The sequence below is a fragment of the Artemia sp. Qi Xiang Cuo genome, chromosome 13 (genome assembly GCF_049724085.1).
Source record: "Artemia sp. Qi Xiang Cuo chromosome 13, ASM4972408v1, whole genome shotgun sequence".
NCBI lineage: Eukaryota > Metazoa > Arthropoda > Branchiopoda > Anostraca > Artemiidae > Artemia > Artemia sp. Qi Xiang Cuo.
Window position 1 is genome coordinate 71709505 of NC_142806.1, and position 14714 is coordinate 71724218.

The 14714-nt window shown below is 35.4% G+C and overlaps 1 protein-coding gene across 1 annotated transcript in view; it reads right to left on the reverse strand.

Moving 5' to 3' along the window:
* LOC148945622 (bromodomain-containing protein 3-like) overlaps positions 1-14714 on the reverse strand; it is a 193430-nt gene that overhangs the window by 102736 nt on the left and 75980 nt on the right. Inside the window, exon 7 of the mRNA XM_089098755.1 lies at positions 10736-10881. Within this exon, the coding sequence (XP_088954881.1) occupies positions 10736-10881 (146 nt within the window). The remainder of the gene's footprint in view (positions 1-10735; positions 10882-14714) is intronic.

Consider the following 14714-nt stretch of genomic DNA (forward strand, 5'->3'; position numbering starts at 1 on the left):
TATATGTATATGTATATATATATATATATATATATATATATATATATATATTTATACATATATATATGTATGTATAAATTTATTTAAATAAATGTAAAATACAACACTGATGGAGTATAAAGAAAGAAAATGGAAAGAAACAAATACATTCTGACAAATACAAACAAAACCAAAGCAAAGAAGAAACTGACAAGAAAAAAAAAATACAGATAAGGACGATTATAGGTAAGAACAAACGCATTTTCAGCGATGGACATTTTCAGAGATGCTTTTACCAATAATCTGCCTCTGATATCTCCCATTTCTTTTCTGCACCGCTGACGCTCGACTTGCAACTCCATACCGCGAGGATTGTGAGCTGTTATTAGTCCAGAGAGGCAGCCTTAGAAAATATTTCTTATACTTGTATTTAAACTTTAACGCAACTAGTAAACCGTACGCATTCCTAGCTTTTCTGGAAAAAAAAAACTATTTCAAACTTGACGCGTGGCGCGAAGAATTGACCCAATTGGTACACCAAGATACGTCAGTGTATCTTGTGCTTTAATAGCATGTTCACCTAATTGAACATCTTTCGAGCAATCTGAACGGTGATTGAACACCAGGAACTCAGTCTTACTCTCATTAAATCGAAGACCAATACGTTTATACTCCCTATCGAGAATTCCAAAATTTTCTTCAATTCCAAAGGCTGTTCTACTAATATCAAGGATGTCATCAGCATAGTTAGCAAGCGAAACATCAATACCATTTAATATACGTGTGGTTAGAACGTTCTGTTGTTGCACAATGACAGTATTATTAAAGGGGGGGGGCTGTATATATATATATATATATATATATATATATATATATATATATATATATATATATATATATATATATATATATATATATATATATATATATATATATATATATATATATATATATATATATATATATATATGGATAGTAGAGTTATTGAATTTATTTTATTTAGACTAGCAAGGCCTTTCCAGTTTGGTTTAGCTTGACACTAGCTTAGTGAGCTTGTCAGCAAAATAAAATGCCGACAGGTCTAAAAACAAACAAAAACAGCCTTACGAAATCGAATATGTCACTTTAACTGAACTTCCTTGCTTCGAATGTATTAAATAAAAAAAACAAGTTTTTTAAACTGAAAGTAAGGAGCAACATTAAAACTTAAAACGAACAGAAATTATTCCGTATATGAAAGGGGCTGTCCCCTCCTCAACGCCTCGCTCTTTACGCTAAAGTTTTTTATTGTTTTAAAAAATAAAGTTGTGAGACAGAGTCAAACTTTAGCGTAAAGAGCGAGGCGTTGAGGAGGGGACAGCCCCTTTCATATACGGAATAATTTCTGTTCGTTTTAAGTTTTAATGTCGCTCCTTACTTTCAGTTTAAAAAACTTGTTTTTTTTATTTAATTTCTGATCGTTTTTTAGTTAATGCAGCTTTTATTTGTATAAAAATTTTACTTTTCTTTTGCTAAATGGATGTCTTTACAAATTAACTTACGTAACTAACTTCTATATTCGTATATTTTTCTTCTGGCAAAAAATACAAAGTTGCAGATTTTTGCAGATATGAGCTTGAAACCTAGGTAATAGGGTTTTCTGATACGCTGAATCTGACGGTGTGATTTTCATTAAAATTCTTTCACTTGTAGGGGATGTTTCCCCCCTCTTTAAAAATCGAGTAAATTTTCTCAGGCTCGTAGCCTTTGATGAGTACTAAACTTAATAAAATTTATATATTTAGGATCAGCATTATAAACACATTCTTTTGATACATTTATTGAAATAAAAATATCGTTTTTAAAAGTTTCGAGTACTATTCAGCCGTATAGCTTTGTTTTTTTCTGTTTTTTTTTATTACGTATATGTTATTAATTATATGAAGAGGTTATCACCTTATTCAATAACAAGTATTTTAAGTTGAAAGTTAAAAAAAATTTTTATTAAGAAACACCTGAATCACAAAGGCCGTTTAATTAGAATAGATAGCTCTTTTTAAAGCACTAAAAAAAAACTGTAGCGTAAAGAGCGAGGTATTGACTTGGGGGATAACCCCCTCATATGCGTTATAATTTCTTTTCTCTTTAAGTTATAATATTTCTTCTTACATTTCATTTTAAAAAACTTGTTTTTTTTTTATTTAATTGATGATCGTTTCTTAAATAATGCTTAGATATCTGCCGCCCCCTTCCTAGCAATTTCCCTTACCCCCAATAAACATCCTCCATGACACTCTTATCCCGAGTGACCCCGTCCTCTAGCCCCCCCCCTCCAGAAAAAATCCTTCCTGAAAATGGTTGTATACTTCCCAATAACCAATAAATAATGCTGGCAAGTCCGGCGCCCCCTTCATGGCAATTTCCCTTCCCCCATGAAAACTTCCTTCATGAACAGATCCTCCAACATAACCACCTCCAAGAAAAAAAAAACCTTTTTTTTTCAGAAAAAAAACCTCCTGAAAACTTCTGTATACTTCCCAATAACCAATACTATATGTTAACATTGGGTAAAGTTCATAACTTTTAGCCCTCCCTCTGGGAACTTCGGGGGATTAAGTCATCCTAAAAGACATATTTATCATATTTTCGACCATGCTGAACAAAATGGCTATCTCAAAATTTTGATCGGCTGATTTTGGAAAAAAAATAAGCGTGGGAGGGGGCCTAGTTGCCCTCCGTTTTTTTTAGTCACTTAAAAAGGGCACTAGAACTTTTAATTTCCGTTCCAATGAGCCCTCCCACGATATTCTAGGACTACTGGGTCAATACGATCACCCCTGGGAAAAAAAAAAAAAAAACAAACACACAAACAAATAAACACGCATCCGTGATCTTTCTCCCGGCAAAAAATGTAAAATTCCACATTTTTGTAGATAGGAGCTTCAAACCTGTACAGTAGGGTTCTCTGATACGCTCAATATGATGGTGTGATTTTCATTAAGGTCCTATAACTTTTAGAGGGTCTTTCCCCCTTTTTTTGAAAATCAGCCGAATTTTCTCAGGCGCGTAACTTTTGATGGGTAGCACTAAACTTGATGAAAGTTATATAATTGAAATCAGCATTCAAATCTGATTCTTTTAATATATCTATTGGTATCAAAAACCCGTTTTCTAGAGTTTCGGTTACCATTGAGCCGGGTCGCTCCTTACTTACAGTTCGTTACCACGAACTGTTTGAAAAATATAAAATTCCATATTTTTGCAGATAGGTGCTTGAAACTTCTACAGTAAGGTTCTCTGATACGCTGAATATGATGGAGTAATTTTCATTAAGGTTGTATTACTTTTAGGGGGTCTTTCCCCCTTTTTTTGAAAATCAGCCAAATTTTCTCAGGCGCGTAACTTTTGATGGGTAGCACTAAACTTGATGAAAGTTATATATTTGAAATCAGCATTGAAATCTGATTCTTTTGATATATCTATTGGTATCAATAACCCGTTTTCTAGAGTTTCGGTTACCATTGAGCCGGGTCGCTCCTTACTTACAGTTCGTTACCACGAACTGTTTGACTTGAGAGCTGTGTATTGATTCAACGAGTGGGGGTACATGGCTTTCTGTAGTTGATGGTAATTTTTCTGGTTGGCATTGCTCAATTTTTTTATATGTACATTTATATATATATATATATATATATATATATATATATATATATATATATATATATATATATATATATATATATATATATATATATATATATATATATATATATATATATATATAATATATGGTTTTGGCTATTTTTGACAAGATCGTTTTTTAAAGTACAATCTCTATGATCCAGAACTCTCTTAAAAGTGAGGGAGGATGTAATCAACCATTATTGTGGGGAGTGGTCAAAAAGAATAGCTGGACAATTTGAAATTTAACAATGAAAGAAAAAATAAGTAATATAATAAAAAGAGATAATTATAGCAACAGAGGAAGAAAGGGAGAGAGAGAAAGCGAGGAGGAAAGAGACAAAGAGAGATTTTTTAATTTGGAAATCCATAGAAAATGCATGCCATAGAGAATGGGAAACTTATAAGAATTCGTTCTTCGTCTATTTAATGGGGAAAGATAGGGATTAAGAAATACTAGCGCCCCAACAATACAGCGTCTGGCTACTTCATTAAAAAGAAGAAAATTTCAAAGAAAATAGGATATTTGATCCCGTAAGATTAATCTGTAATGCAAATAGGATTAAAGTGGAAATCCACTGTAAATGATGATTGATCAGTAATTTTTTTTTATTTTCAAAACTTGTTTAAAGTTAAAATTTAGACATATGAGGCAGACCTAGTTTGGATTTGAAAAACGGAGGTAAGTTAAGCAGGCTAGTCGACCTTAAGATGGTACGCCTAATGGAAAAATAATTCTTCTTTTTAGCCTGCATTTTAAAGTACTTGGAAACACAAACAAATAGATAATAGATGAGCGTAATTCAAAGGCCAAAAGCCATATACACACAAAAAAATATATACAAAATGAAGAAACCACCGACAAAACAAATTACAAAGGACACAAAAACTGAATAGAAAGCAAAAATACCTAATCTAGAAACAAAATAACCTAATCACGCAAAACTTTTCCTTCTTGCCAGGCATTTACCAATATAAGAAAAGAAACTTATATGGACACCAACTTGAGTTATTGTTGTTGGGTTTCTACTTGGAAGAATCAGAGGCAACGCTACAGCTTTGTCTATAGTAAAGACAATACGGCTCAATTCTTTTATTGTTTATAAAATTTTTCCAAAGGCACCTAATCCGGAAGAGGTTACAGTCTAAACTTAAAAGGGGGATCAATCAATTGAGTATTGAGGGTTATAATACCTTTGTCAATAGTAAAAAGTGATTAAGGGGCACCTAGGCCCCCCCACGACCATAATTCCCCCAAACACATCCAATCAAAAATTGGAAATGGCTATCTGTGTCCGTGTATTTGATTTCCTGATAGAAATTAGGTTTTTGCGGAGAACACTCCCCCACAACCCTCAGAGTAAGGACTTTTGGCTTTACCATGTGGGCATATAAGGTTTTCATTTAAGGCGTTGTCGTAGAAACTTCAAATAAGGCTCATTCGACTGGAAATTCAAAGGGATAGTGCCCTTTTTAATACTCGAAAGTGTTTTGAGGGCAACTAGCCCCCCCCCCCCCACACCCATCATTTCCCCAAAAACATCCAATCAAAATTTTGAGATAGCCATTTTGTTCAGCGTAGTTGATTTTCAGATAGAATATGTTTTTGAGGAGGACACTCCCCCAAAACCCTCAGGGCAAGGATTTTAAGTTATGCCCTGGGGGCATATAAGGTTTTTATAGAAGGCGTTGTCGTAGAAACTTCAAAAAAGGCTCAGTCGATTGGAAATTAAAAGGGCTAGTGCCCTTTTTAATAGTTGAAAGTGATTGGAGGGCAACTAGCCCCCCCCCCCAAACACATCCAATCAAAATTTTGAGATAACCATTTTGTTCAGCATAGTTGATTTCCAGATAGAAAATATGTTTTTGAGGAGGACAATCTCCCAAAGCCCTCAGGGCAAAGGTTTTAGGTTATGCCCTGGGGGCATATAAGGTTTTTACAGAAGGCGTTGCTATAGAAACTTTAAAAAAGGTTCATTCGATTAGAAATTAAAAGGGATAGTGCCCTTTTTAATAGTCGAAAGTGTTTCGAGGGCACCTAGCCCCCCCCCCCCCCGCCCATCATTTCCCCAAAAACATCCAATCAAAATTTTGAGATAGCCATTTTGTTCAGCGTAGTTGATTTTCACATAGAAAACATATTTTTGAGGAGGACACTCCCCCACAAACCTCAAGGAAAGGGTTTTAACTTATAACCTTGGGACATAAGAGGTATTTATAATAGGCGTTGTTGTAGAAACTACAGAAAAGGCTCAGTCGACTGGAAATTCAAAGAGCTAGTGTCCTTTTTACTAGTCGAAAGTGATTTGAGGGCAACTAATCCCCCTGTCACGCCCACCTTTTCCCCAAACACATCCAATCAAAATTTTGAGACAGCCATTTTATTAAAGGCAGTTTTAAGTTCTGGAAATTAGGTCTTTGAGAATGACAACTCCCCCACAGCCCTCAGGGCAAGGGTTGTAAGTTATGAACTGGGGGCATATAAGGTTTTGTATAGACAGCATTGTCGTATAAACTTCAGAGAGGGCTTATTTGATTGGAAATTGAAAGTTCTAGTTCACTTTTTAAGCTTAAAAAGATATTGGTGGGTAACCAGCTCCCCCCCCCCCCTCCTAAACCCTATTTTTCCAAATAAATCCAATAAAAATTTTAAGATAGCTATTTTGTCAAAAATAGTTGAAAGATCATATAAAAAAAATTCCGGTGTCGACACAACCCACCAGGGCCCGGGGGCAAGCGTTGTAATTTATGCCCTGGGGGCATATATGTCTCTTATGGAAGGGATGCTCGTATTAACTTCAGAGGGATCATTTGATTGGAAATTGAAAGTTCTAGTTCACTTTTTATGAGTCAAAAGAGATTGGAGTGCACCTAGCCCCCCCCCCCCGCCACGCCCTTTTTGCTTAAACCCATCCGATAAGAACTTTGAGATGGCTTTTTTTTAAATAGTTCAATGACCATATAAAAAAAAATCCTGGGTCAACACAGCCCCCAGGGCCCGTGGGCAGGTGTTGCAAATTACGCCCAATAGGAATATATGGTTCATATGGACGAGATGCCCGTAAAAAATTCAAAGATGGCTCATTTGCTAGGTAAATGAATGCTCTGGTTAATTGTTTTTGAGTCAGAAGAGTTTTGAGGGCAACTAGCACCCCACGCCCCTTTTCCCCAAATGCATCCAATAAAAATTTTGAGATAGGCATTAAGTTAAAAATTTCTCAAAAGTCAGATAACAAAAACTCAGGTGTCGTCACAACCCCAGGGCCCGGGGGCAGGCGTTGTAAGTTATGCCCTGGGGCATATATTGTTCGTATGAAAGGGATGCTCGTATAAAATTCAGAGAGGGCTCATTTAATTGGATATTGAAAGTTCGAGCTCACTTTTTAATAATCAAAAGATATCCGAGGGCAGCTATCCCCCAACGCATCTGATGAAAATTTTGAGATAGACATCTTGTTAAAAATAGTTCAAAGATCTGGTAAGAAAAACTCCAGTGTCAATAGAACCCCCCAGAGCACAGGAGAAGGCGTTCTAAGTTATGCCCTAAGGGAATGTATGGTTCTTATGAAAGGGATGCTCGTATAAACTTCATAAGAGGATCATTTGATTGGAAATTGAAGTTCTAGTTCACTTTTTAAGAGTCAAGAGATATAAACTAGCCCCCCCCCAAGCTCTTTTTTACCCAAACCCGTCCCCTACAAATTCTGAGATAGCCAGTGTTTTGGAAATTGTTCAAAAATTAGATAACTAAAACACCCCCCAGAGCCCACGGGATAGGCGTTGTAAGTGTTGTCCTGGGGGCGTATATGGCTCTTATGAAAGGGATACTCGTATATACTTCAGAGGGGGCTCATTTGATTGGAAATTGAAAGTTCTAGTTCAATTTTTAAGAGTCAAAAGATATCCAAGGGCAAGTAGCCCTACCCCCCCCCCCCACACGCCCTTTTTTCTCCAAGCCCATCCGATAAATTTTTATAATAGCCATTTCATTAAAAATAGTTCAAATGTCAGACAAAAAATAGTGCAGTGTTGACAGAACCAATCAGGGCCCGGAGACAGGCATTATGAGTAATGCCCTAGGGGCATATATAGTTCTTATTGATTAAATGCTCGTATAAACTTCAGAGAGGACTCATTTCATTTGAAATTGAAAGTTCTTGTTTACTTTTAAAGAGTCAAAATAGATCAGAGGGCAAATAACCCCCCCCCCCTCCACGCCCTAAATGCATCACATAAAATTTTTTAGATATTCATTTTGTTAAAAATAGTTCAAAGCTCTAATAACAAAAAACTCCGGTGTCGACACAGCCCCTCAGGGTCCGGGGGTAGGCGTTGTAAGTTATGCCCTGGGGGCATATATGGTTTTTATGGAAGGGATGTTCGTATAAAATTCAGAGAGGGCTCATTTGATTGGAAATTGAAAGTTGTAATTCACTTTTTAAGAGTCAAAAGTGATTGGAGGGCAGCTAGCCTTCCCCACACTCCATTTATTTTTTTTCCAGAGGCACTTCATATAGAAGGGATCGTCGTATAAACGTCAAAGCGGGCTCGTTCGATCGGTAATCGAGAGTACTAGTGCCTTTTTTAAGAGTCAAAAATGATCAGAGGGCAAATGGCCCCCCAAGGCCTCTTTCCCCAAATACATCTGATAAAAAATTTGAGGTAGCCATTTTGTTAAAAATGGTTGAAAAATCATATAACAAAAACACCTTTACGTATGGTCATTTCGTTAAAAATAGTTCAGAGAATAGATAGGAAAAACTCCTGTCAACCCCCCCCCCCCAAGGGCCGGGGAAGGTGTTGTAAAGATTGCTCAGGGGGCATATATGGTTATTATGGAAGGTATGCTCGTATAAACTTCAGAGAGGGTTGATTTGAATGGAAATTAAAAGTTGTAGTTCATTTTCTCAGAGTGAAAAAGATCAGAGGGCAACTAGCCCCTCCCGTCCTCAATGCCTTTGGGCGTTGAAGACGCTCTCAACGCCCAAAGGCGTTGAATAAAAATTTCAGGTGACTATTTTGTTCAAAATAGTTCAACCATCAGATATTAAAACTTCAGGGTCCACACAACCCCCCAGGGCCCAGGGATAGGCGTTGTAAGTTATACTCTGGGGATATATGTGGTTCTTATAGAAGTGATACACATACTAAATCCAGAGAGAGCTCATTTTTCTGAAATTAGAAAGTTCCAGGTCACTTTTAAAGAGTCAAAAATGTCTAATACTTAATCTAGTCCACGCCCTTTTTCCACACAAATGTATGATAAGAATTCTGAGATAACAGCTCTAATTTAAATTATTCAAAAATCAGATTAAAAACACTACAAGAGGACACAAACCCATTTTTTCACTTTGATATTGTTACTTTGATATCAGTTTATATACTTTTTTAAAAGTATCAAAATATAATTGATTTTTTTAAAAGTTTGATTTGAAATAAGGAATTTTTAAATACTTTATATTTGTTTCAATCAAAAACGAACAAAAATTAATTAAAAAAAAACTTTCCGAAAAATAAGTTTATCAACGAAAAGTAAAGGCTATTTAAAACTTAAGCTCAGCAGATACAAATACCTTTTAAAATTCAAACTCAAAACGACCAGAAATTACTATTAAAGAATAAATGAAACCCAAAACGAACAGAAATTAAATAAGCAATCATAGCAAAAACATACAACAAGTAATAATATAAATGAATAAATAGATCTTAAAGCGAGTAATGCTTAGATTGAATATGAATATCAAACTTAAAATGAAAAAAAATATTTTCCTATTGAAGTATAAATAAAACTTAAAACGAACAGAAATTAAATAAGCAATCAATGCAAACAAACATACAATAGATATTAATGTAAATTAATAAATAAATTTTAAAACGAGTGAAACTTAAATTGAATATGCAAATCAAGCTTGAAACGAACAAAAATCACTACAAACAAGAGTTTGGGTATGACCGCCTTCTCTCACTGTAAAAGTCTACAACCTACTGCGTAATTGGCGGTTTACTAAAAATTATATGCGTCTTGAACAGGATTGGAAAGTATAAACAATATCAAATTGAGTATCTGATGTATAATTATAATAATTTTTGAGAGATCCGTCATTTGCCGAATCCGTTCCATTTTATTTGCATTTTTTTTTTCAATACTATAATAAGTGGGAAGTAAAATTTTTTTATTATAATCTGTGTTCAGTTCAACGCCAATGACGCAGTAAGCTTTTGGTTTTTATTTACAGTTACGAAAGGAAGCAGTATCCAAACATTTCTCTGTAGGGAAACTATATTCGTCTTTAACAACTTTAAAAAGAGCTAATAAATTAAACTGAATATTTTATGTACAATGATATTAATTGCTGAAAGCTACTCAGTTCAAAATTTTACTATAATTTTAATGTTTATTTTCAGTATTAAGTACAAAAGAAAACATTTGTCATAAAATTGGTTTTCAGCAAAGTGCCAATGACGCAGTAGGTTTTAGACTTTTGTTTTTATAAATTTATTAATAATTACCCGGTTTTTAGTCCAAGGTGGAAGAAACAACAAAAATTTAAAAAATACGAATACGAAGAAGTCGTATTCGCGATCCGCTTCTCAGGAGATCCGCTGCGCTTTTCCGATCACAGGAGTTTCCGCTTCTCATACTGAAGATTCAAACTGCTTACTTATCTTTCAGTACTACAATTACGCTTCTTAGTGAGAACAAATTCAAAGGATAAAATAACTCCAAAGCATAAAAATTATATTTGTTTTCAAAATATTTCATTGGAGGGGGGGGCCTTTGAAGAAAAATGCTAAGGGAAGAAGAAGGATAAGAATAAAATTGGTAGCTAATACAATCATACGCAGTAGAGAATTCTTTTCAGGACAAAAACAGGAGGATAAATCCAGAAAAGGGAAAATTCAAAGAGGATAACTGGAAAGGAAGATAAATAACAAATAATAAAAAAAAAATACGAAGAAATTAATTACGACACAAGTTTCCGTTTTCGATCCAAATATTCGAAATTTAAAATTAAAAAAAAAAAATATCGAAACATAGTTGGAACTACATAATCCAGCAAGAAAGTGCACGAGAGCTAAAAATGCTTCCTCTTACCGAACTTCAAATACTTCTTGAAGCTTCCTTGCCATTGTGACAACGTCATGCTCATTAGGATTGTACCGATAACAGTTGCTAAATACTAGTCGAACATCGGCCGCAAATTCCGATGCACTTTTGTATTCTCCTTTATCAAATTTAGTCTAAAAGATGAAAAAAAAAAAAAATTAAAATCCCCGAAAAGAGAGGGTTATGTTTTCAATAGATCGTTTCACTAGATAGCCCTTATTGCTGACAGCCTTAGCAAATGCACGTACGCACAATTTCTGTAAAATATTTAATATTTCAGGGAGGCAGAACCCCCTGTAGTTTGATCAAATATATTGATCTTTTGGATAATCTGGTGATATTTAGGTTTCTCTAGTAAGTGAGCTCTAAAGCTTTAATTATTATGTATAATGGTTTTAACAACTTATGTAACTTATATATCATATAACATAAAATACAATAATGCATTATAATCGGAAATACAATAGGCAAAAGGAGAAAAATTTTCTTTCCTTTTACAACAGTCAGTTTTTAGCTTTTAAGCTAATTAGAAATACGATTATTAATGACCCAGAAATGATTACCAGTTGGACCACCTGTGTATAATTGACAGTGCCGGTACGAATACAAAAAAGAGGTTCATGGTAAATAGTTTATTTGTAGAACTGCTGCGGTTGGAATCAACCACAGCAGTAACATGCCCTCCTGCGGAGGGCATGGAATTAAAGGGAAAGGTAAAATTGTTAGACTTGGAATATTGATTTGAGTGTCCTAAATGAAAATGTTAGCAAAATGAATAATTTTTTCAAGATTTTGAGAGTTCAGGGTGCAAGAATAGGCTTTAAAATTAATTTTAAGAAGATCAAGTCGCTCAGACTAGGAATAAATGAAGGGGAAGAGGTTATGTTGGATAACAAAAAGATCGACCTGTTCGTTTAAAGTTTCAACGTCGTTCCTTACTTTCAGTTAAAAAACACTTGTTTTTTTATTTAATTTTTGAACGTTTTTGAATTATTGCAGGTTTTGATTTTGGCTCACCGTACATGAATAATTAAAACAAAATTTGAATATTATTTTACTTTTATTTGGTTAAATGGCTTTCTCGAAACTTGTTTAATTTTATTTAGGAACGTTTTTATTAGTAATAAATATACGTAACTTACGAATTAACATACGCAACGAACTTCTACATTCATATATTTTTAATACGTATATAAGGGGGTTCGCCCCCAAGTCAATACCTTGCTTTTTACGCTGAAGTTCGAATTGTGTTCCAATTCTTTAAAAATGACCCCTTAATCACAAAGGCCGTTAATTAGAATAAATAGCTCTTATGAAAGTACTAAGAAATCTTTGGCTTAAAGAGCGAGGTATTGACCAGGGGATAAACCCAATCATATACGCAATAATTTCTGTTCGTTTTAAGTTCTGATGTTGCTCCTTACTTTAGGTTGAAAAACTTTTTTCTTTATTTAATTTCTGATCGTTTTTTAATAATGCTGTTAAATCCGGCGCGCCCTTAATGGCAACGTCCTTTGCCCCTATGAAAACTTACTCCATGGAAAGATCCTCCCACAGAACCTCCGACCCCCCCCCCACTACTAGAAGAAATCCCACCTGAAAACGTCTGTATACTTCCCAATAACCAATACTATACGTAAACATTGGGTAAAGTTCATAACTTTCAGCCCTCCCCCAGGGACTTTGGGGGATTAAGTTACCATAAAAGACATAGTTATTATATTTTCGACGATGCTGAACAAAATGGCTATCTCAAAACTTTGATCGGTGACTTTGGGAAAAAATGAGCATGGGAGGGGGCCTTTGTGCCCTCCGTTTTTTGGGCCACTTAAAAAGGGAACTATAACTTTTAATTTCCATTCGAATGAGCTCTCCCACGATATTCTAGGACCACTAGGTCGATACGATCACTCCTGGTAAAAAAACAACAAATAAAAAAAAAAAACACGCATCTGTGATTTTTTCTTTTGGCAAAAAATGCAAAATTCCACATTTTTGCAGATTAGAGCTTGAAACCTCTACAGTAGGATTCTCTGATACGCTGAATCTGATGGTGTGATTTTCATTAAGGTTCTATATTTTTTTAGGGGGTGTTTCCCCCTTTTTCGAAAATCAGGCTAATTTTCTCAGGCGCGTAACTTTTGATGGATAGGAATAAACTTGATAGAACTTATATATTTGAAATCAGCATTTAAATCTGATTCTTTTGATGTATCTATTGGTACCACAAAATTCCGTTTTTTAGGGTTTCGGTTACTATTGAGCCGGGTCGCTTCTTACTTACAGTTCGTTACCACGAACTGTTTGACTGACTGACCGTATTTCGAAAAATAAGCTGTATGAAGAATAAGCTACTATCCCACTTTCCAGGGCTACAATGAGGTAGTTTTAGGGCTATATATATAGATATATATGGCTATAATGAGTTATCATCAGATAGTTTTAGGTACCTGATTCCATTCTTCGAACAGTAAGCTGTATGAAGAATAAGGTACCATGGGCGCCCATATGGGGGGGCAGGGGGGGGCTTTTGCTCCCCCTGGATGAATTATGCTGCCTTATTTTTATATTTTTTTTATGAGTTTTCTATTATATAGCATTAAAAGTAGCAATTAGACGAAGTTTGCCCCCCCCCCCCTGGAATTCAGCTTATGGGCGCCCATGTAAGGTACTACTCCACTTTCCAGCGCTATAATGAGATGGTTTTAAGGATATGTATATAGACAGGTAGGGCTATAATGAGTTATCCTCAGATAGTTTTAGGTACCCGATTGACTGCCCGTACTTCGAACAGTAAGCTGTTTGAAGAATAAGGTACTATCCCACTTTCCAGGGCTATAATGAGATAGTTTTAGGGCTATATATATATATATATATAGATATATATGGCTATAATGAGTTATCCTCAGATAGTTTTAGGTACCTGATTCCGTGCTTCGAACAGTAAGCTGTATGAAGAATAAGGTACTATTCCACTTTCCAGGGCTATAATGAGATGGTTTTAGGGCTATGTATATAGACAGGTAGGGCTATAATGAGTTATCCTCAGATAGTTTTAGGAACCCGATTGACTGCCCGTACTTCGAACAGTAAGCTGTATGAAGAATAAGGTACTACCCAACTTTCCAGGGCTATAATGAGATGGTTTTAGGGCTATGTATATAGACAGGTAGGGCTATAATGAGTTATCCTCAGATAGTTTTAGGTACCCGATTGACTGCCCGTACTTCGAACAGTAAGCTGTTTGAAGAATAAGGTACTATCCCACTTTCCAGGGCTATAATGAGATAGTTTTAGGGCTATATATATATAGATACATATGGCTATAATGAGTTATCCTCAGATGGTTTTAGGTACCTGATTCCGTACTTCAAACAGTAAGCTGTATGAGGAGTAAGGTACTATTCCACTTTCCAGGGCTATAATCAGATAGTTTTAGGGCTATATATTGACAGACAGGGCTATAATGAGTTACCATCCGATAGTTTTAGGTACCTGATTGACTGACCGTATTTCAAACAGTAAGCTGTATGAAGAATAAGGTACTACCCAACTTTCCTGGGCTATAATAAGATTGTTTTAGGTCTATGTATTGACAGATAGGGCTATAATGAGTTATCCTCCGATAGTTTTAGGTACCTGATTGACTGACCGTATTTCAAACAGTAAGCTGTATGAAGAATAAGTTACTACCCAACTTTCCAGGGCTATAATGAGATGGTTTTTAGGGCTATGTACATAGATACTACTACTACTACTACTAACAACTCACCGCAGCACCAAGCCGCCTGAGGCCAACACAGCTACGCACGCTCCTCCTCCACCCCAATCTATTCAAAGTCTCCCTTTTTACACCCGCCCACGAAGTTCCCATTTCCTTTAAATCTCTCTTTATGACGTCCTCCCACCCCAGACGGGGACGACCTGCTTTCCGTTTAGCCCTAGATGGTTGGCCAAAAAGAACAAT